This window comes from Pyrgilauda ruficollis, unplaced genomic scaffold, assembly GCF_017590135.1.
Source record: "Pyrgilauda ruficollis isolate IOZ18807 unplaced genomic scaffold, ASM1759013v1 scaffold11, whole genome shotgun sequence".
Lineage (NCBI taxonomy): Eukaryota > Metazoa > Chordata > Aves > Passeriformes > Passeridae > Pyrgilauda > Pyrgilauda ruficollis.
The window spans coordinates 2,360,459-2,383,904 of NW_024509210.1; the positions used below are offsets into that span (position 1 = coordinate 2,360,459).

At 42.3% G+C, this 23,446-nt stretch overlaps 1 protein-coding gene across 1 annotated transcript in view; it reads right to left on the reverse strand.

Moving 5' to 3' along the window:
• The window catches only part of REEP3 (receptor accessory protein 3), a 36,862-nt gene extending 31,678 nt beyond the window's left edge, over positions 1 to 5,184 (reverse strand). The window contains exon 1 of the mRNA XM_041473705.1: positions 5,072 to 5,184. Within this exon, the coding sequence (XP_041329639.1) occupies positions 5,072 to 5,103 (32 nt within the window). The 5' untranslated portion in view covers positions 5,104 to 5,184. The remainder of the gene's footprint in view (positions 1 to 5,071) is intronic.
• Positions 5,185 to 23,446: the final 18,262 nt, after the last annotated feature.

Here is a 23,446-nt window from a genome sequence, read left to right on the forward strand (position 1 = left end):
TCCAGACGTGCTCCATCTGTTTTGAGCAAGCTTCAGTCCAGCCGCCCGCCACAGGCTGGGCACACTGAGCACGCACGCTCTGCTCTCTCACCATCCCGTAAACATGGCAGAGAACAGAGCAGCCAGGATGCAGAGCAAATGTTGATTTAAGGCAAGGTGTGCCACACAAGCAGTAGGGACACTTCTTTCTTACAAGTTGTCAAAGACAGAAATTTTGCATTGTACCAACTCCAGGGGTGTTACAAGTCATATACAAGTGAGCAGAGACTTCTCGTTGTATATATTAGGATTACCTCACTGAGAAGCTGAACTATTGGAGAGAAGAGTTCTGATGATTTCACTGCTTAATTATGTAAATGATTTTAAACTTTCACACAGTCAGGACAATACACTTAATACCTAGACTTACATATGCTTACAGATTTCAACCCATGAAACTGAAAACCCTTTAAAAAATCTGACACCTTGTTTGATTAGAACAGCTGCACTGTTATTACTGGAACTAGATTCAGAAGAAGAAAGAATAAGCAGCAATGTGAAAGCAAAGAATGTAGTTTCAGAGCATGCTTTAAAGCCTAAAATAATGCTGGTTTTGTCCTGCAACCTTTCATTCTCAACACAGCATTTGCCTAGCAACTACACAACAGCAGCGTGAGCTGATGCACTTCATTGCAACTAACAAAAGATTAACTTCTATCAATACTAATTTTCATTCTAGTTGACAAAACAATCAGACTCACACAGTGGTCACAGAGTTTGGATCATGTGGAAAGTGAATGAGGAGAGGATGAAGGACAGGATAGCCCCTCCCAGCAAAAGGGTGGTGAGATTTATTTAGCATGAAATGCCAAGGATAACTGATACACAGTTACTGATTCATGCCAGTTCTGTGATGAGACAGACATTGCAGCACTCACGCTATGACAGCAACTCCTTTTTCCCCACAGGTGCAGCAGCAATTTATAGGCCTTTAAACCGAAGAATACCATCAGAAATTCAGCATCCAACAGCAGTCAACATCCTTCACACTTCAGTTGCAACCATTGTGCCAGAGAGCAGGCTACAAACAGTCAAAGAACCTCTCCCACAAATGGCTTGTTTGAAGAGCAGGCTGTTAAGCTGTAGCTATGCCTTCCACACACGGTGTTATTGTTACTCGATGCCATCCCACGAGCTGTGTTCACTTCAAGACATGTTTGACAGCATGTTGATTAGCAAACAAGAGGGTAAATATTTTTCCGTTTATGCTTTTAATTTTAAAAAAGTGTATTCCAAGAACAAGACACGATTGAGGTTTACAGTCAAAGCATACACAGCTACACGAAACACGATCTACATGCTAAGCCAGGTATTCCTGACAACACAGATCAACACACAAGCTATGGCTTCAGCCACCCATTCTCAGATATAAAGTAATTCTAGGGGCAGCTGGACATCTGGAAATGTAGAACAACAGAAGCAACAAAAGTAGAGTAAGATAATGTCTTGGAAACTACCATTAAAGAAACAGCTCCAATCTGTAAAGCAGCAAAGGCTGAAAGAGACTAATACTACTACCTAGCTCCAGGTCACCTCCTGTGTCCCCCAGTCTTTGTCCAGCTTAAAGCATCTAGTTATAATCTAATATCAGATTCAAGGAATATTTGCAAGGCGTTAAAACTGGGGTGGGGAAGACAGACATTATAAACACAAGCAAAGAGAAAGCTAACTACTAGTACCCAAGACAAATACATCCTTCTGTGGAGAACTGCAACTTTTCCTTCCAACATCCATGGATGCTGACCTACTTAACTGGAAACAAACCACGTACTTAAACATGAAGGGAGAGAGTGTGATGCAAAGCAACACAGATGGGGGAACTTTCATTTTTAAGTGAGGAGGGAAAAAAGTTAACAGATTACAGCAGACAGTCTGCTTTAACAGATTGCAAGAACAAAATGGCCATCTACTTTGTATTTAGGATGCTTTCACATCTTTGCTTGGCACAAGAGGATGGTCTGATCTCATCCATACCAGGCTGTGACTGACAAGTATTCAGTGTGTTTACTATTAAATACTGTCTCAGCAACTGATGTGTACACAATCACTCAGACCTTACAAATGAGAAGAATGAGCAATCCAAGCAGATGAAAAGTCAGGCACAAGCTCTATTTGAAGTTAACAAGATGGGCAGTCACAAATTAAAAAAATTATTTCCACCATTAAAGACTAAGAACAAGATGTGCCACTCCGAGAAGTTTTCTGAGACTCTGAATGAAATAATTTATCTTTTTGTTGGTTTTGTTACATGAAAAAAGGAAAAACTCTGCAGTAAACATTCAAAAAATGGTTGCAACAGCCAGTGTGTTTTAGAAATAATAATGAGCTATACTTACTACAACAGCACCCAATTGGCATAGAATTTGAAAATGGAAAGATGTTTTAATTGTGTACTTCAAGTCTTCTGCTTCTCGACATAAAGACATGCAATTATTACAAAGTATTTCAAAAGTTTAAATACTTAAGAATAGTAGCATTGATAGAGCAAAGGGAAAAGATTTCATTAAAACAAAGTTCTGCTGGAGATTATTATGTGGAACAGTGAATTTGAACCACTCCCCGTTTCCTGTGCATGACTCCTCAAGACAATTCACATGCAATTAAGAATTCAAATTCCCTACTAGTTCCATTCCCTAGTTCCTTAAAGCGTTAACCAAAGTATTTTAGTGGAGTTAATGAATTCCAAATTGCAAACTCTCAAATTGAATTAGAAGGCAGTTTGCTTGGGACACACATGTCAGGACAAGCCCACCACATGAGAAGTCAGCAGAGGGCACTGCGACTCACCTAGAAATTAATATTTTGCTGCTCTTTTGGCCCTGAAACATAGGAGGTCAGTCAGGAGTGGAGAACTCTGCCACAGACAGAAAACTGCTGCTCCTTTCCATCACAGTCAAGATGACAGGCTGCTATGGACTCATGCCCCAGGAAGTCACCACACCAGAATCCAAATGCTACATAAGAAAGAGCCTCAGGTCTTCACAGCTACATAGTATTTAAAAATCTGTTTCTTAGGGATTCTGAGGGAAAGGACACACCTTCCAAACTCCAAACACACAATTCAGAGACTCAAAGTCACTGAAATAGATACATCTGGGAAGAGACCAGGGGAAAACAGATCAAAAAAGGAAGATAATGGACACTGAGAAAAGAGGACAAGAAGGACATTCTCAAGACCATTGAAATTAAGACCTCTCATGTCACACCACATCTACTTCTGTGCTACTTCTCATCTTCTGTTTTCACAAGAATTTTGCTTTATTAGTAAAGTCAAACAAATCTCAATGCTGTCCAAGTTCTCATTGAACACACTCACCTTCCTGAGAAATTGAACACTGGCAAACTATTTAAATCCCACATCTAGGAAACAAGGACAAAAGAAGGTGGAAAGGATTTATAAATAATATTTAGGACTCCCTTTTTAGCAAAAATAATTAGGGCACACATTAGATGAGTGACCAATGGCAACAAGGAAACCAAACTCCACAGAATTGCACAGTACATTATCCTTTATTGCCTTTTGCAATAAACCTAAGGAGAACAGTAGCTGTTCTCTTCATTCCCTGTGCTATTGGGTTAAGTTCGTAGAGGATTTTAATTTATGCAAATACAACCCATAGAAATTCAAGGGGGGAAAAACCCAACTAACTACACAAGAATTTGGTCATCAGAAATTAAGGTACTCAGCATTGCTGCTATTTCCCTTGAAACCAACACAGTCTAAACAGTTAAAATAAGAATTCTCTGGTTGATGTTCTTATGTAACAAAGCAGAAACAGGTTAAGCAGCTCCATCTGATGTACAGAAAGCAAGAATATGCCTCTTGCCTATAGCACCGTGCAAAGCCTCTGGGAAGACCACACTGGCAAAGTGCACCAACAGCAATTCCTCCCACAGACTCTCTTCCAAACCTCTCTCGTCCTTTGCCAATTCTGGAACGTGATGTTCTACTTTGCAAGTTGCAATTATGTGACAAGTCTCAGGGAGGGCAGGAAGAGGGAGAAGGACTGCTGCTTATCTAGGTGGTTGGACTGCAGCAGGAAAATGTACGTGGCAGTATGAGAAAGTGTGAGAAAACTTGGCAAAGCTTGCAGATGAAATTCCACCAGGCAGCTTAAGGGGGTTATCTGTCACCAACAAAACAGGACAATCCCATTATGTCCTGCTGTGGGTCACACACTCCTGCTACATACTTTATGCTAATTCTGATGTTTGTTGGACTGCTTTGTGAGCAGATTCACTTCATGTGCTTGGCAAAAACTCACACACAGCAAATCTCAGCTCAAACGACCCAATAAACACTGAGGACCCCAGAGTCCTATCCAGCAAGGAGCATGAGGAAGACTCTGCTACCCAAATATTACTCAACCTTTATGAGGGACTATAATTCAAATAAACACAATAACTCATCAGTTTCAGGAATGAACAGTACAATGCCGATGAAAAAAATCAGAGGTGCCACTGCAGTTTACTCTTTCTCAAACAGAACTGACACAAGATATAACATAAAGCTTCTCGCCTAAGAAAGTTTGCCTCTTTGGCTTCCAAAAACTCGAGTTTATGAGGTGCAGTACACAACAACACTGCCAATCTATCTCTTCAGCTGATAAGCTACACTCAGCACAGACCGCCATCTCACACTCGCAAGCATTCTTCTAGTCCTCTCAACTCTGCTATAAGTTAAAAAGGAAAAGCTACGAGATTTTATAGGTTACTTTGGATCAAGTACAAGCAACGGTTGCAATCTGTGCGTGACGGGCACAAGCAGCGCGAGTCGGCAGGCTCCGCAGCCCCGGGAAAGGTGCACCAAGAGCAGGAGACACGGGGTAGCCACAGCCCCGGTGCCGGTCTGGCGGGAGTTCTGGGAGCACAAGGACTCTGAGGCACACAGACCCCCAAGGGGAGCGCGGAGCACAGACCACCCGGCTCAGGAGGCTGCGGGAAGGAGAAAAGGGACGCCGCCCCTCGCCCGCCGCTCATCGGGACCATCCCCGCCTCGGGAAATAAGCTGCAGCCCCAGCCCGGCACTCACACGACCGCTCGGGAGATCATCCAGGACACCATCGCGGCGGCGGCAGCGACGCGTCCCCGCACCCGGCCGGGCCGCAATGGCCGCAACCCTGCCGCGCCCCGCCCCGCCCCGCCCGCCCCATTGGCTCGGGGGCTGCGCGCCTGCGCCCTGGGGCCGCGCGCGGCGGGGCGGGAGCGGAGCCTGTGTGGAGAGGTCGGCGCGGCGTGAGGGGATCGGGGCCGGCAGCCTGGGGAAGGTGTCTGTCTGCTCCTGCCTCTTCATCCAGAACCTGTCTGAGCAGCAGTGGCGTCCATCCTAGCCCCCCACACGGATACAGCCTTTGCAGAGCACCTTGAAGAGAGAGGAACAGATAGAAGTCGTTAAGATTGCAGTAAGGCACCTTTCTCCCCTTCTGACCGCCTCTATTTGAAACACAGTGACCAACTCTAGCAATAGGAGGGGTGGGATGCTCACCCCTTCCTAGGTCTTTGCCCGTGTGTTCGCAATGCTGTAGGCTGTTTGGTAAGCCAAAACGTCCGTGTGGTATTCTGAAGTCACCTCGGGCTGGCCCGGAGCGTGGCGGAGGGGCTGGGGAGGCTGCTGTGTCACCCGGGGACAGCCGCTGGAACCCTGCCCGCCGAGCGCGGTGCGCGGCCGGGCTCCTGCACCCCCGGAGCGCTACGAGAAGGTGCCGCTCCTCGGTGCTTGCTGACAAGCACTCAGTCCCGAAGACTGTTTAAGGTCATGTCCTTAGGTGGCCACACAGATTGCTACGTGCTGTTAATCCAAAACTGCAGATGACCAGAAATATACACATGAAGGATTAGTACTTGTCTGCCTTGTTACTTTTGTTTCTTCCCGTACATCTCTTTACCAGCTGCTCCCCAATGCCCCACAGCAAGGAACACCATGCACAGTGTAATGCCGTCCAGGTTCTCTTGCCAAGGTCATGGTCTGAGACATGCAGGAGAAGCTGATTGCCCCCTGATACCTTAGCCAATCCATTGCAATCCATCTCTGCATATTAGCTTTACACTTCCTGCAGAACTGTTTGCACACATAAAAGAGCAATATTTTCCTGAAACTGACTGCTTTATCTTTTCTCAGAAGACTAGATTGTATGAAGTTCTGCCCAAGCCAACACTGAAAACATTCCATTTTACTCTTTTGATTTCAAGAAGTGTAACAGAGCAATATTCAAAGTGATAGATGTTGATTCTTCTGAACATGCCACTCAGCTAAGGTAGGAAAAGAGCAGATTACAGTTTCAGCACCATTCCTGCTGCCTCTCATAGCAAATGACATGCCAAAGTCAGTGTCACAATCTCTAGAAGAAATCAGTTCTTTAACATATCTTTAAGTGCAGATACTACAGTTTCCCTGCCTGCCATACAGAAAGAGGAAAGAGCTTAATCTGTGTAAGCTACTGTCTTATTCAGATGAGAGGTGTCAGGTAAATGCAGAATGGTTTCTGTTCCACAGGCAAGCACCAGAATTCCTCACCTCCTCCCACCACTAAAACCCAGCCATGAGCATCTTCACTCCCTTGCAGCCTTCAAACACACCACACACAGCCAAAAGGAGGGAAAGAAAGAGGGCGAATAAATAATTGTGGGACCTTTCAACGAAGACAGTGTTTGAAAATAGTTGTTATAGTTGTATACTGTGAAATTTGAAGCCTGAAATGAGAAAGCAGACAACATAAAAAGAAATTATTTTTAACCATGCAAAAGTTCTTGCAAAGAGTGATACCACCCATCTTGGGTGTCTCCTCACACTGACCTTTGTAGGGGGTTACTGATGCAGGAAGAGGTAGAGAGGAATTTGTTTGTGAACAATTTAAAGTACACCACTCATCAATCTTATTTTTGAAACAGGCCTAACCTGAAAGCATTCTTCCTTTCATTCAATGAAAGGAGAAAACCGAACCACTGCTTCTGTGCTCTTTGAATAACAAACCTCTCCAGTGGTAGACTGGGCAGAGGAAATTCGCAGAGCAGAGCACTTGTAATATAAATTACCTGGCAGAGATTACATTTTAGGCTCCAGTTCTGTAAACTCCTGCTGCCTGCCTGACGCTCCACTGAAGTTTGTAGCATTCCAGTCCATTTAGAGCAAACTGAAAGATGAGAGCTCTAATTCACAGCATGTGAAATTAAGTATACAACACATTTCTTTACTGCAAGCAATTATGTTTGGTACTAGCTCAGAGAACCATTCCAGGAAAAGACTTATACTCTTTTTTACTGAGCTTGTATATACAATAATTCCTTAGCATAATTTATTTTATATGGAATATGTTTACACAAAATAAAAAGTCGTTTTCCTCTAAGAGACATTTATTTTTCTTGCGTTTGTTACCATGGTGATACTGTCTCTGTTGGAAAGCTGAATTTACATTTAAAGAGACACTTTTTTTAAAGGGTAAAGGCAGAGGGCTCCTAAGAGTAATTTATCTTTCTCAGAAGATTACAATTTATTTCACAGAATGTTTCGAGACTTAATTCAGTGCAACAAGCTGGGTGGTGGTTGCTGGGCCCTCAGCAGACAGGCACAGGGATGCCCCATGAACTTCCCTGTATTCCAGTTCACACATAATGCTAATCCCTGCTCCTGCATGGCAGAAACACAGGGAGCAGCACAGCAATTAAATCCATGCCATGTACTTAGTCAAACTTGGCATGTCTTACTCATATGTCTGTCTATTTCTGTGTAAGGAGGAGACTTGCAGGTATCTCATTATGGGATATTTTTAACACCCCTTCCAAAAGCCACTTAATGTAGTTAAAAGTTGCTTTAAAGAGTTTTAACAGTGCTTGGAAAATCATTTGTAAAGGCCACCTGACTTCTTTGATATAATACAATGCATGTATACAAACATCAATGTTGAGCTTTCACCTCTTTTACAGGTAAACAAACATTTTAATTACATTGCAGCTGTGCAATCAGTGAATGAACAACATCTAGGAAGACACAGGCTAGTCTGTGACAGAGGGATTCAGTTCCCTGCATTACAAGGATGTGCTCCCCAAGGACAGCACCACTTGCATCACACAGGTCAAAAACACACATAGGTTGATCACAGGGATGGGTTTTTCATAGATTCACTGTTTTGTATTTATCTATCCTAAATGAGTGTCAAATCTAGAACAATTTGAAAAAAACAGAGATTTCTTTCAGTCCTGAATCATATCACATATGTTTGTAATTTTGGGATCAGAACACAGAACAGATTATGCCAGTTTATCTGTTAAAACAGCAATACAGAATGGGTGAAGATGGCTATTTCTCACACCACCCTAAACTGATGTTATTACCATAACTGATTATTAATTAATATGGTTGAAATGTATAGTTTATGCTACCTTCAAGTATTTAACTCTTCATCTGCCTTTCCTATGCATGAATCAACAACAAAGGTAGGCTCTGATCTCTAGATAAAAAGCCCTCCTGCCCTAATGGGCTTTAATTTGAAAGAGAGTGTTGGGCAATGCTATGGATGTTTTAGGAAATCAAAGCAGCTGAAACTTTTGCTCGGAATTCTGAACATGCCACTTCTTGCTCACACGTATTTCAGCCTCCCAGCACAGCATCTTGCTGAGGAACATGGCAGAGCCAGTTGGTGTCTAATATTGGTGTCTTATTTTTTTTATTCCAGCATGCAGACAGAATGCTAACAGGCCATAAGTTTATTTCTTTCAGAAATGTTTGGGTGAAATTTATTAACATTCCAAATTAGGAATGTAGACCACCCAACTTAATGAAAAAACAAAGTTTCAAATGGATGTTTCTACCTTTTTTTTTTCCATTTGGTAGGTTTAACCACTATTGTTCTCAATTTTGTTACATTCTGACATTCCCTTTAAAACTCTTGCTTCAATGTGAATAAGTAGAAACCTTAGGTTTTGAATAATTTCTTTCCCTCATGTTCACAGATATACCTGCAAGTACAAAACCTGAAAATGCACAAACTGCAACATGATGTAAAATTCATGGTTTAAGGTGTTTCTTGATGGCAGTTTTCTGACTTTCAGGGCCCTGACAATTCCAGTTAGTACTGAATTTTAAGGAAAATAGAATTTGGAATTAAAAAGGCATCTAGCTAGAGTTGTAGGATGACTGCACTGTTGTAGTAGAGGGGAATCCTTGCAAGCAGAGGAGTTAGCAAAAGCAGCAGGCCCAGAGACTTTTTTTTTGAGACTATGAAAGAATGATGTCTAGCACTGTTAATTCCCTGAGTTGTAGGTCAGGAAAAACAGATAAGGCTGAGACAGAACTGAAAGCAATTCAGAACAGCCCTATCGATATAAAGCCAAAGCATTTTGATCACTCCAGCACCAGCCTGTTTTGACTGCAGCAGTCAATTCAGACAGAATCCAATTAATCTTATAAGTACAATTATTAAAATGGTACTCTAGTTAATATTTTAAAGAAAATTCACCAATGCTGCAAAAAGGTTTATCATGCAACTGCTGATTGGTTTTATCAATTTTTAATGGGTTGCAGTGGGTTAAGTGCCTCCAGTTCTTTCTTACCAAAAACATAAAAGCAACCCATTAGGATTTTTCTTTTTTTCTGAAGGGAAATGTGATCTAAAGCGGAAGGGGAAAGTTCAGAACAGCTCCATCTGAGACTTTCTCCTGGCAGCAGTCATATGTCCATCCTACCTTATTGCTTCCATTTGGAGTTGAAAGCATATAAAATGTGGCCCCCACAAGGGCAAGCTGAGGCGACAGAGCAGCTCATTTCCAGCCCAAGAGGCTCTCACAAAGCCACTCTGCTGTACCTGTCACTTCCCTGCTTCTGTGTTGATAAGCTATCGACAGAAATGTCTGACATGTCTTGCATGTGGGCCTTCAAACATTGCCCTGTAGGTAAGTGTAACCACACCAGTACATCCCACGAGGGCTGTCCAGTGGAGAGGTTTGTAGGGTTATTTCTCCCATGTTCCCAAGTAGAGTGACATTAAAGATGTTAACTTGTTCAAAAGCTGTCCCTGATTGTTTCAGTAAATACACACCTCCCTCATGAGAGCAGACCCATTTTAAATGATGAGCTGCACATAATCTGGCATCTGATGATCCAGTCTTTGGGATTTGAAATCTGTATAGAGACAGACACCAAAGCCACACTATTCCTTCCTGTCTGGGTAGTATCATCAGCTATATTCCATCACTACTTATGATGCATCACATTTAATAATTATAGCAATCTGTTGGAGATTGTTTCTAAATACACCTTCTGCTTTTGATGTTTCTGATCCCTGTGGAAGGCTTATGTTATTTTATAGTCTGCTGACTAAGCTCATGTGCACACCAGCTGCATTTTATCAGGGAACAATGATTGCCTTTTGAACCGGCTGACGGATTTTACTTAAAATGAAGAGGAGATATACCTTCTTTGGCAACACTTAGAATGTTGTTCAGCACAATATCTATTTGCAGAATGTCATAGTCTCCAGCTAAACAGTGCTTGTTCAACATTGCCACCAGCCCAAAAGAGGTGGAAAAAACCTATCTTAGAAAGAGAAAAGACCCCAAGTTTTTCTGCTGCATAAGGAAACAAGGATCACCCAATGTCATTTGGAAAGATGTCTTGTCCTACCTGTTCCTGAAGCTTTCATCAACAATTACACACCTTTTTTAACTATGTTTACTAGTCCTTCATTATCCTACTGGAAAGCTTTTCCTTGTATCAAAGTTAAGCTGAGTCAAGGAGCATTCAGCAGTTTTTATCCTGCCTCCCCCAAGTATGGAAGGAAAAACAATTTCCTTTGCAGCAACTTAAAATACTAAACCACATACTTATGTATCAAATCTTCCTCTGAATAAAGAATTCCTTATGGGATATTTTCTAGTCTTTTTGATTCCTTTCTAACCCAGCTTTCTTGAAATGCAAAGCCCAAACCCATACACAGAGTTTGAGAGGAGAATAATCAGCACCAAGAGCTGAAGGACTACCTCATACATTATCCAGCAACTCAAAAGGCTGCCAGCAAAGGACACTGGGCTATCAGGTTTCCCTTTTCTTCTTTCCCACACTCAGGGCAGCACAGCATGATTAGGTAGGACAGATACTCAGGGGAACCTCTGCTGTGGGGCAGGAGGAGAATTCCTATGTACAACCCTTTGTTAGCCTTTACCCAGCTGACCCCACTATGCCTTGCTTTCTCATTCCAACACAGGTCTAGTCAAAACTGCTGACCAACAAATGCATTTAAGGAAGCTGTTTTATTAAACAATATCCTGATTTGGTTTTCCTTTGGAGCTATGCTTTCTGTCTTCTCATTACTTGGGTTCCTTTTTCCCCCAAGATGTGTCATCTCTCTGCATTCTCCCCTGAACTGGGAAAAGTTCTCTAGATTTTAAAACTGGAAGGGAATATCAAATCATTTCATCCAACTTAAACCCAAGACACAGAATCATTAATTCATGTGTTGTGTCAGATAACCTTTGTTTCCTAGAAGCAGTGCTGCCAACAAAGGATATTGATTTGAAGGCATCAGAACATCAATTTTTTTTTTTTAATTTTCATCAGTAATTTTTTTCTCTTCAGAAAACTAGGCCCATGTTTTTAAACTTTGAATTTACTTTTCCAGTTTAGGTTCCTGCTATGCTTTAAGTGATAGATTACAGATGTCCTTCTCACTCATTAGTCTCCACAAAGATTAATGCATGCATAAGTCGTATTTCAGTCTCTTGATAAATTAAACTGCAAGTTTCTTTGAATGTTTTTTTTTTAGTCCCTAAGTGCTTTATGGTAGATTTCTAGCTCTAACCCCAAAATTTGTCCAGCATTTTCATATGCTGAACTTTGTAACCACATTTCTGTTAACTTTATGAACTTTCTTTTAGAGTGGCATAAGATAATAAATCTGCCACCCTCTTTTTTCTTTTGTTCTCATTAACAGAGGAAACAGAATGTTCTTAGGTGCTCATATTCAGTTGTTTGTCCTCTGATCCAGGCACCTGCCTTGCATGCTGCTTCTCAAACTCCTGGCTAGCAGTCTGAATGTTTTGTTGTCTGTTGGTGGAGGGCTCACCTAACACAGGAAAAAAATACCTTCCTTTCAGAGCCCAGGCTATTAAACACTTCCACTAAGATGTTGCTCTCCCTTGCTGGAAGTTAAGAGAGTTAGCACAAGGTTTCTCAAGATTCTTCAGGCAAAGGGGAAGTGGGATGGACCCCAAAGACATGGCTGGATAGGAGCACCCACGTCTCTTCACTCCTTCAAGCACAACAAGGACAACTCCTGCTGTGCCACCTGACTGCCTTCCCTTCCTCCTCACCTGAAAAAGCCTCCCAGGCTTGTCCTGAGGTGCAAAATCAAAGCATGTTTCTATAATATATATCACAATCACACAGAGTGTGCAGTACATGAACAGCAAAACAGGATCAACAGCCCTTATATGTTATCTAACTTTCAATTTGCAAAGCTTCTAGAGGCAACATTCATTTCCACCCTGCAAAAAACTAGTACTTGCTTCTTGCTATACAGAGTGACTCAAGTCAGCACTGAAAAAAATAAAGATTACATAGAAAAAAAAAGGTGGCACTTCTGTTTGCTTTCTTGTTCAACATTGCCAAAACCAGCAGATATACACAGCAAAATGTCTCTCTTAGTCCACAGGCCCCTACACAGAAACCATTTGTTTCTGCCTCAAAAAGATTTTTCCCATCTTCTGTGGCAAGGAAGTCACCCTTGAGTTTTCCCCTCTGTTATTTGAGTAGAAATTGCCAGCTAGCAGAATACATTTCTATGTAGTCTGGTATCCTTAGAATATGAGTGCAAGCTGTTTAATACATTAGCAGTAATTGTCAAAGGCTTGAAGCCTCTCTGGGGAGCAGCAAGAGGTTTGCACACAAATTTTGTGCACTGCCAGAAATGCCTATCAGTGTGTATTACTACCCACTCAGAAGGCAGCCTGAAGAATTGTCTCTCATACTCAAAACTCTGCCACCTTGGCTTTCCAACTAGCCTTTTAGTTCTGAGGAAAGTTGACTCTGAGAAAAGGAGCACAGACAGTATTTCAGCCTGTCTAGACATTCTGGATGCTGAATGTTTAATAGCCTGGTATAGCATAGTTGGACTATAGCAGCAGAAAGTGATGAAGGCAGGAAAAACAATAGGCAGAACTTCTGGTTTAACAGGCGTAAATGCACTGTGTCTGTAGCTGCTCTGAGCTGGTAGCCTCCAGGAGGGTAGGAAAAAATCATCCTCTTTATGTCAAACACACTCTGTCTAGACAAATCAGAGCTTCACCTTTTTTGCATACCCTTTGTCTCCCAGAATTTGCTAGAAATAACTGTTAGACATCAAAATTTACACAAAAGGCACTCTCCAGCAACTCAAAAATGAGAATCAGTAGCTGGTTTATTTTGGCTTCCTTTCACACAATATTAATATACAGACACAGTTCTTTTACATACTCTTTTTTTCATTCTCTCTCACACATTTTGGAAAATAATCTATCAAGATACATGAAACCTGAATTAAAAACCCCTGACTAAACTAAAGTGCAACCTAAAATTCAGGAACTTCAGCAGCTGATCTCTGGAGTACTTAGGACCATGAATTACACAAATTATGGATGCTGCTCAGTTAAATGAGCAGCAATTGTTGATTGCTGAATTAAAAAACAAAGTCACCTTTATGATTTTGAACGGCTTTAATGTTTATGGTTGACCCACTGGGTTCATAAGCATAAAACAAGTACTCAGGTTTCGCCAGCCTTAGTATGGAATAAGTCTTGTAGCTTATGCAAATGCTAGAAGGAAGACATGAATACCTTCCCTCACTTTATTTCCCTGCAGATGAGCAGCCTCACAACTGTGAGCACCACGAAATTTCTCTTGTATCAATTAGTTCAGTCATCAATTGGTTCAGCAGTTATCAAACATGTGCTGCCAGACCCCTTTCTTGTCTAAAGTTAATTTAACCAACATGAAACACAAGTGTTAAATTGCTGGGTTATAACTTAGAGGGCTCAAAGCAGTTTATGATGTAAGAAAATTGGAGTCAACACAAGGCTCTGAGGTGGTGCTTATTGCAACCATTTCCTTGAACTTCCATTTCATCTTTCCATTGATATTAATTGCAAGCAAGAAAGACAGTGGATTTGCATTACATTTGGGCATATGAGAGTCACAAATTACAGATTTAATAAGAGTCATTTAAGGCCTCCTCCTGGAAAGGGAACATCTCTCCCCAGCCCAGCCACGCAGGCTGGCTCACCACCTGCCTTGGACCTTGACCTTTCTGAATCATGTCAATGTTGTGTGCAGTCAAGTCTGCTTCAGGTAAATAACCACTGGGATTACAGAGCCATCAGACATTGCTTGATGGCCTTTCCTGAAGTCCATGTTAATGCAGTGCTTTCAAATACAGGCCAGACCATGCTGGGGAATATTCTACATAATATATTCTCATTATGATTGCAATTGCAACCTGATGTTTTGTAATTTGGGGTCATCTTTTTAAGATATGGTCAAATAATTAATATTTACAGGTAGCTGCTGCTGCAACTTAGTAAAATCAGAACAAAGTTCTGGGAACATAATTTTGATTAAAAGTGAAAAGATGAAAGGGAGGGGCGTAATAGGAGAGCATCAAGAGATGTATCTTCAGTTACTTTAATTTCATCTTTAATTTTGTCTCACTTAAGCTACTTCTAATATTTAAGATAAGAGGTATTTTGGTCTCATACTCTGAAAGTAGGATCAGAGTATCTAAACACAGAAAGGGTGGCACGGTATTCCTGCTGGGACCCAGTAGGTTCTTGGTTTAGGACTCAACAACAAGAGCAAGCCCATCTTCAGACCACTCACTGAAAGGATGCAGGTCTTCTGCAGGCCTGTACAGTGTGTTCATAGTGCATGGAACCACCTGCACATACCTCACTAAAATTTCTTCAGCAGGTCTTATATTATGAGCATTTTTTAATACTAAAAATCTGCAGATGCTACAGTAGATTGTTCCTTTGAATTCCTGCATATCATCCTACAAAATAGTATGGGACAGGACTAGATAAGTTCCTGTATAGGTAAAAAATCAAAAATACTAATTTCTCAGAGTAGAAGCTTCAGGTTCAAAAGTCATATGCAACAGGAAAATAATGATACAAAATGTGATTGAGCATCAGTTACCCTGGGAACAGGAGCAATGCAGATACTTGCACCTACTGAGGACTAAGTTTCTCCACTAATCTTTTCCAAAATTGTTTTCCCAATTCAGTCGTGTTTACTGTCAATGGTGCTTCAGCTACAGAGCACGTGCTTTTCTAAGTTTTACCTGCAATTGGGACTTACCTCAGTGAGAAAAACATCTCCCTGGTTTGTACACTGGAGTGCTGATGCTTGCTTTCAGAGAGTTTATTTACTGAAGACAAACATTTTCTGTTGGCTGAACTTCAGCCAGCTGGGCAAGGAGAACCAATTTCTGCTTCCACCTTTTCCAGTAGGCACCACAGGAGCAGCAGCAAGGATACAAATGTAGGAAGCAAGTCCCAGCACTGCTGGGTTGGGAATCTGTGGAAAGTAACTTAGGGAGAAGGATGGAGAATTTGATTCCTTTGGTGCCACAAAATCAGCAATGAATGCGTAATAGATGCTTGGTGTACCAGGGTATTATTTATACAAATACTACCATTTATACAAATGGCTGCTGGAATCTTTTTTCAAAGACAAAATAGAGGAGCCACCTTTTCACAGTGGCGCCCAGGGAAAGGGCAAGAGGCAATGAGCACAGGCTGAAATACAGGAAATTCCATTTGAACTTAAGAAAATACTTTTTCCACTATGATAGATTGCATAGAGAGACTCAAGTCTCCAGCCTTGAAGAAATATTTAAAGCTTGGCTGGACATGGCCCCGAGGAGCCTGCTGTAGGTAGCCCTGCTCTGAGCAGGGAGGGGTCAGACTAGACAATGTCCAGAGGTTCCTTCCACCCTCAGCTAGTTCATGACTCCAAGACAACCTTCTCATTCAATTAAATGACTCAGCAACAGCCAAACACAATCTACTGCTCTTAAATCCAAGACATGCAAGTCTCTTCTCATCTCTATGCTTATGGAGGTTTGTGCCTTTTCAGATTGTCATTATAAGATGTAATGTTTCATTACAGTTCTGGCAGTAAGGGCAGACTTCAATCAATTCCCTTTATAGGGTCAATTTTGAATGTTGCCTGAACAAGTGTCACAGACAGACCCTGGAACACTTCTAATGAGAACAGGAAATTAATCAAAGAAGTTACTGGCTGAGTAGAAAATATGTGATAGTTTTAATTGGGATAACAGTGCCAGGAAAAATACAAAAGTACCACTGCTTGATCAGCACAGAATCAGTAACATAATTTGTTTATACCCTGTGCCAGACAACACTATGAAATATAAAGACCTAACCCTTACTAAAGAGATAAATATTGTTAAATAATAGCTATTACTGAATAGCAGAACACAGCTGACACTAATTTGTTATCCTTTCCTGATACAGAAACTCAACAAGACAGACAGCTGGAATACAGGAAAGAAACCTGTGTGCCAGTTGTAAGCCAATTGGCAGACAATTTGCTGGCAGGAAGAAAGAACTAGCATCACATAAAAATATTCATCAGACAAGTTCGTTAAAGTGTGCTTACCATGTGATAAGCACTGTTACTGTTTTAGACAAAACTGGCAAGCAATTATACTTGGTGAGATAAAGATATAGCGGAACTACTGCGATTGCATTAAGAAAATGCAAAGGAATTTGGATAGCAGAGTAGTGAATGAGGCTGAGAAAAGATTTTACAGAAATTTCAAAACCAGAAAGTAACTATTTTTTTTTTTCTAAGCCATTAAGAGCTTTTCTTTCCACCCCGGTTTCAGAAAGGCACAACCATCTTCCTGTTAATATTTTTTCTTCCCCAGGCAAGCATAAGGAATATTGTCACATTCCCCATCTAGTGCACTTTAATGGTAGCTGAAATCAGCTGTTTCTTACCACAGCTTTAGACCTTTCCTAAAGCCCAAAGCCTCCTGTTTGCTTTTTATTGTGCATGTTGTAGAGCAGCATTATAAACCACTTCCTTACCATAACCATCACCTCTTTTAGTTATGCCAGGATAAGCAATACCGACATCCACGTAAATTCAGTGCAAAACTGATGTTAACAGGAGCCCTGCTTTTGAAGAGGGCTCCACCCCAACACAAATCATAGAGAAGCTAGAGGTTCAGAAGGGAGGAAGCTGCCTGCACCACAGCACCAGTACAGCTCTTAATAGTTTGGGGTTTTTTTTAATACATTATAAGTTTTAAGATAAACATTAAGAAATCTATGTACAGAAGAGTGATAAGATTATACAACTTCTGTTCCTAGTACTTCAATGCAGTATGTGTGCAGTGCTAGGAAGACCTTTAACAACTCAGGAGGCAGAAAACTCTATAGTTGTACATTTTCCCTTCTTTTATCTTTGCTACACAGTAGCCTAGTGATCTCCAGTGAGGATAAGAACTCAACCCACCTCCCATTTAATTCAAAGAAGATCTGTAAGTTTATTTCAGTGTTGACTATATCCTGCTCTTTTTATCAGTAACAGTATCTACTCATAAAATGATCTACTTAAACACCTTTTATCCAGCACAGATATTCCTTGACAATATTCTGGGAAACTTTAGTACATCTTAAAACTGAGATAGAAGTCTGACATAGAAGCAGTAACTGCCTTCACATGGCTGTTTGTGATTTCAGGGATTTTCTTTTTAGTGTTACCCATCTGGTAACCTTCAAAAGCCACTAATTATAAAATCACAGAGATAACAGCCAAGCACTTAATATTAGGTAAAAATACACCCAAGATAATCCACAAAGCTGGAGCTTCAGGAGTCCATGTGAGAGAAGCCTACACTCATCTACCTTTCTAGTTAATGCTGCCCCAGCAGCAGAAGCCTTATTGACTCACCTTTATACAGCTTAGGTGTGAGTGGGGAAGAAGCACCACTGGAAGTAAAGGTTCACGGGGAAGGTGATTAATTAATTTTAAGGGTGATTGGTTTCAGGTTTTATGTGTGAGTGATTGACAGGAGAAAGGAGCATTGTAGTTGGGAGCAGCCTATAGTAAGGTAGGCCCTTTCAGGAGGATCATCAGCAGTGCTGAGGCTGCTCAGGCTCTGAGTAAGCTTGACCTCTTCTGGTGTTTTGTTCTGTAGGTGGATCCCCTCAACTAAATAAAAAATTGTTCTCAGTTCTTGTTCTGTCTTCTGGGCATTACAGTGTATGTTGTGGGAGAGCTGTTACGGGCTGACAGATATGCCTAAAGCTCAGTCTGATTCCTGAGAAGTACCAAGCCTCAAGCTGGCATCAGCAGCAAGATTAAAAGCAGGAAAGAAACTTGAGTGGAAATCTAACATTGCTGGAATGGCCACAAAAATGTTACAGCACTGCTGCTGTGCATCATCTTTGCTCTTAATGCTTGCACCTGGGCTGAGTGACCGGTGGAAATGGCATCTTCCATCTGTGCCTTGAAGAAACTGAGAGCATTTTCCTCCAAACAAATTCAAATAAGTTGTTTTAGATGGAGACCTTATCTGATAAGGCCAAAGCAGGGCCATGCAGTTTCACCTTAGGAATTAAGTCCTTAAGTATTCAAGGAAAGGTGGAGATTGAGTGCCTTGTTATCTATTCCCCCACCCTCTGCATTTTACCTCTGCGGGGTGTAAACCCATCAGTAGGGGGAGGGACTGTTTGGTACCAAGGTAGTGCCGGTCTAACGATGCTTTACCCTCAGGCTGCATTTAAACACCGCAGAAAACTGTGGCAGCGGTTGAAGGTGATGCCATCCCCAGCAGGAGGGAGTCGGCCAACCCCGGGGCAGGGTCAAGGGGTGAGCACATCTCGGTAGAACCCACCCCTGCCTCCTCATCGGGCTGAGCTGGCCAGCTGTGCATTTAAAGCAGGTGTGGGGTGCCCAGGAGTTCTGTTTGCTGACTTAAGTGTAAGGCAGTGGTTAAGCGGGGGGCCAGGGGTTGTATGGGGATAGGTTGATATCTTAAGATGTCTCCAAATTTCTGAGGAAGCGAATGTATTGAAGGCTATGTTTATTCAGAATGTTCAACCTTTTTTGGTGCTATCTCATTAGTTGGAACAGAAGGAAATGCTGGAATTGGAATATGTTGTATTCATCTGTTCTAGGCTATAAATTGACTGTGAAACATCACTTGGAGGCTCAGTAGTGCTCCTTGCTGTTGTCAGCATTGATGGAGTGGCACCCTGTGAAAGACAATGTTTTCTTGTGCAGATATGGTTGGAGTGATTCACAAATGCAGTAAACCTAAATCTTCTTTCTGTGTAGGCTGTAGCAACAGCCACTATGGTATTAAAGAATAGCTGAGGATGATACCTGGACACAGTGGGGTGCTCTATTCACCTGCAATGCAAATATAGCAGTAAATGTGCAGCTTTTTTACAACTGTGAAAGCCAAGACTCAGGAAAATGTTAGGAGTGGTCAGTTGACAGACCCAGGTGGAGAGTGACTGTAGACAGCTGGAGATGCAATAGATCACCACTCAGGATGTTAGTGGGAGAGCTGGGGAGGTAATGCCACAAACCACACTCTCTTGCACTTTTGCACCTCCAGGTGTTCAATGCAACCTTTGCATCTACATGAAATAGCTGTCTTTAAAGAATCGTACTTTCCCACTGATTCTATGTCCCATTCAGTGCTCAAGAGCTGCCTCACCGCTCAAATAATTGTGCTTTTGAGGAGGATGCGTTAAGAAAAGCCCATGGACTCTCTGTAGAAGATAAGACACTTGGAAATCAAAAGTTGGCTTTGTATCAGAAATAACTGATGTTTGATGAAAAATTTGTTTTCTTTTGGCTATGAATTCTAAAGTCACAAAACTCTTAAACCAACCTGTTAAATGTAGATTCTTAATTTTCTGCTACTGTACACTGGAAAACATTAAATGTGGCTTTCCCAATTCCCAAGGAATTACGAATTCAGATGAAACTGATGCTATATCCTAACGAAAATTAAGATAGACCAGAAGTACATAGTACATATTTTAGAAAGAATTAGTTCAGTATTAATTCTGCTTAAGAGTTGTGACACTGACAAGTCATTTTGTCTTTCTCTCTCAATTTTCCTTCCTGTAAAATGGAAATAATAATTTCTAAATATGGCATTTATCTGCATGGAGAAGGTGCAATTACTACTAGTACAGGCTGTGCTGCATTTCAATCTGGAAGTTAGAAAAAGCTCTCAGTAAATATCTTGATTTTGCACCTAACCAATGTATATACCTTCAGGGAGTGAGAGGTGAGTTTGTCCACAGACAATTGCCCAAGAGAAGCTCTCCTTCCCTGGGGCTCAGCCTAGGGCTTTTTTGCTTTTTTTTTTTTTTTTTTTTTTTTTTGTGGACTTCTACCAGGCTGAAGGTGTCAGCTCTATCTTGCTGTTGCCTATGGGCATCTGGCTCTGGGTGTTTCTCCTGAGCTCCAAGAGGATGATTCCTCTGGTCTTTTCAGAGTAATCTACAAGAAGAGGCTTCCTTATGCCGCTTTTTCAGTAGATACATCAATTCCTAACATCCCTAATCCTTTAAATCCTGTGAATTTTGGTGCTTTGACTCTTCAGTTCAAATATTCCTTAATATTTATCTAATAAATAAGGGAGGTGTTGCTTTGCAAGGGGAGTTAATGTATTGGTTTGATGCTTGCAAAGGCTTCTGAAAAAGGAAGAAATCCTACAGGGTGATAGGGTACAGAGTGTTTAAAAAGTTAGTGTATAAGCTATTTTCAGGCCTTGGACCACAGCACCATGACTTTGTTTTGTTGAAGACAGAGGTTCTGAGTTGATTTATAGTTGATTTATCCTGAGCATTTAGTCCTCTCACAATTTCTTCACAGAGAAACAAGGAGAAAAGGAAGCAGCAAAGAAGAAATGGATAAGTAAAGAGAGACCAAGAAAATAAGTTGCTGGAGGTGGAAAATGTCCAGCAACCTGTGGCTTTCATATGCTGATCCACCTGAACATAGTAATTTTGACCTTCCTAAAGCACCTACAGGTTAAAAAAACTGCTCCAAGATGAATAAGTGGAAGATAGAAGAGCTGAGGTGTGGGTTGCTGGGGAGTGAAGCTGCCCTGTGATATGTCAAGGCTTGTCTCCTCCTGGTCCAGCTCAGTGGTGTTGTGCGGAGCAGGGCAAAGTCCTGCCCATCTCACCTGGCAGCTGGGAACTGACAGCTAACCATGGGAGTTGCCACCTAAATATCGATGTTACTTGATCTTACTGATATTTTCAGGTGATTAACAACTATAAAATGGTTCCACATTGAACAATAGCATTCAATGAATTCTAATCTATACTAAAACATAATTCTAGTGTCAGTGCCTTGAAATGAATTTTTGGAACAAATTAAAAATATTTGATTCTTAATAGTTTGTTATTCTGTGATAAATTCACAAGTTCAGTCTATTAGAATCATGTAAATTGGCTTTTTGGAGTATATTTTATGTTTTATTGCACAGTAATGTCATTTAATTGTAGAGTTCAATAATATCTCAAATTCCTCTTTGATTAAACAAGAGGGAATGAATACAAGAACATTGATATGATTCATATTTATTTAATCAGTTTTGTAACATTTCCTTATACCCTTTATGGATAACTGCCCAGTACTTACATAATTTTTGTTCTTTCTGCAAGACTGCAGTACACTTTTGTTAGTTGTAGCGTTACTTTGGAACATGAATGAAGATCTCATTTAGCTCAAATGCACTATGGTTGTGCTTCTGCAGCTTCTAAAGAGCACACCTCCATCCATTCAGCCCAGGATGCCAGGCATCTATAGGTTCCAGTGTAAATCTGATGTCTTGTAAAATATTCTAATTCTGTGAACAAACTTGTCATGGTGAATGATGATTTCTCTTTTTTTTTGCTTGTTTTCTGTTAATTAACTTCTCTTGTACCAGAAGTTATTTCTTCCACTAAAATATACAGGAACGCGAGAAGTTGGCAATCTTGATTTATGGCTTTCGCCTCATAATCTATTTTTCAAAAATGCACTATTCAAATTTGCTTTTAGTGCTAGATGAGAGATCATTAACCTGCTCTCTCGAGGGCAAGCATACCAGTAAAGGCAGGCAGAAGTTCAGGAAAGCTACACCTCCAGATAACGTGAAGGAAAAACTCTTCAAATGCAAACATGGCATTAGCACAGCATGACTACGGGAGCCATGGAAAGAACAACAAACCGATAGCAACTGCTACAGAACGTGGCTGCCTGGCTCCGCGGGTGCTGCAGCCCAAGATCTCAGCTGAAGCCCTGTGAGCCTCTGAGCTGACTTCTGTTTGCTGGCAGCCAGCAGAATTCAAGTGTCTTCTAGGGCTGAAGTGTCCTGTCTCTAAAAGTCTCTGAGAGATTAAACTGACACTACATTCCAGTAATAATTCTTTGCAGTAGGGAAAGGTGATGGATTGGATGGGTGTCTGTTGATCTCTCCAGCAAACTGACTTTAGGGAGAAGGTGCTGCAGAGGACAGACCTGGTCCTGGCCCTCCCAAACCCTGGAGGGCTGAGACATCAGCATGCTGATGCCTGGCTCTTGGGATACCCTTGCCAGCCTGGGCTCTCACAGAATCACAGAATGGGTCAGGCTCGAAGGGACCACAGGGGAGCACCTGGTCCAGCCTCCCTGCTTAGCAGGGCTGTCCTAGACGACATGGCACAGGGTTGTGTCCCGACAGCTCTAGAGTATCTCCAGCGAGGCAGACTGCACCCTCTCTGGACAATCTGTTCCAGTGTCATTGGCACAGTGAAGAAGTTCTTTCTCTTCTTCTGGTGGAACTTCCAGTACATCACAGCAACACCTTGCCTGTTGCTCCGTGTCCCATTGCCCGGTGCCACCGGGAAGAGCCTGCTTCCATCTTCTCGGTACCCCGCCTTCGCACATTTATGTACATTACTGAGCTCTCGGAGTGGTGCGCCTTAAGCAGGGTGTGGGCGAGCCCGCGGAGGACGGACAGCCCCTTCTTCCACCGAGGGGAAGTACCCCGGAGAGGCCGTGCCCGAGCTCCCGCCGTGGCACCGGAGGCAGGCAGCGGGTACCCCGCCAGTGTCAGATCACCGCGGGGCTGCTCTCGGGGGCAGCCGGGGCGGCAGGTGAGGGCCGTGCTGCCCCGGCCGGGGCTGAGCAGGGGGCAACGGGACGAGCCCCCGCGGGGTCCCGGTGCCACCCCAGCGGCCGCGGACTCTTTGCCGCGCTGCGGCCGCTGCCCCGCGCTGCCTGGCGGAGGGAGACGTCGCGCGGCGTCGGTCTCCATGGCAGTGGGGCTGCGTGGGCGGAGTGGTCGGGGCCGCAGCGCGGCGGGCGGGCGCGCGCGGGAGAGAGGGAGGGAGGAGGTGAGGGAGGGAGCGC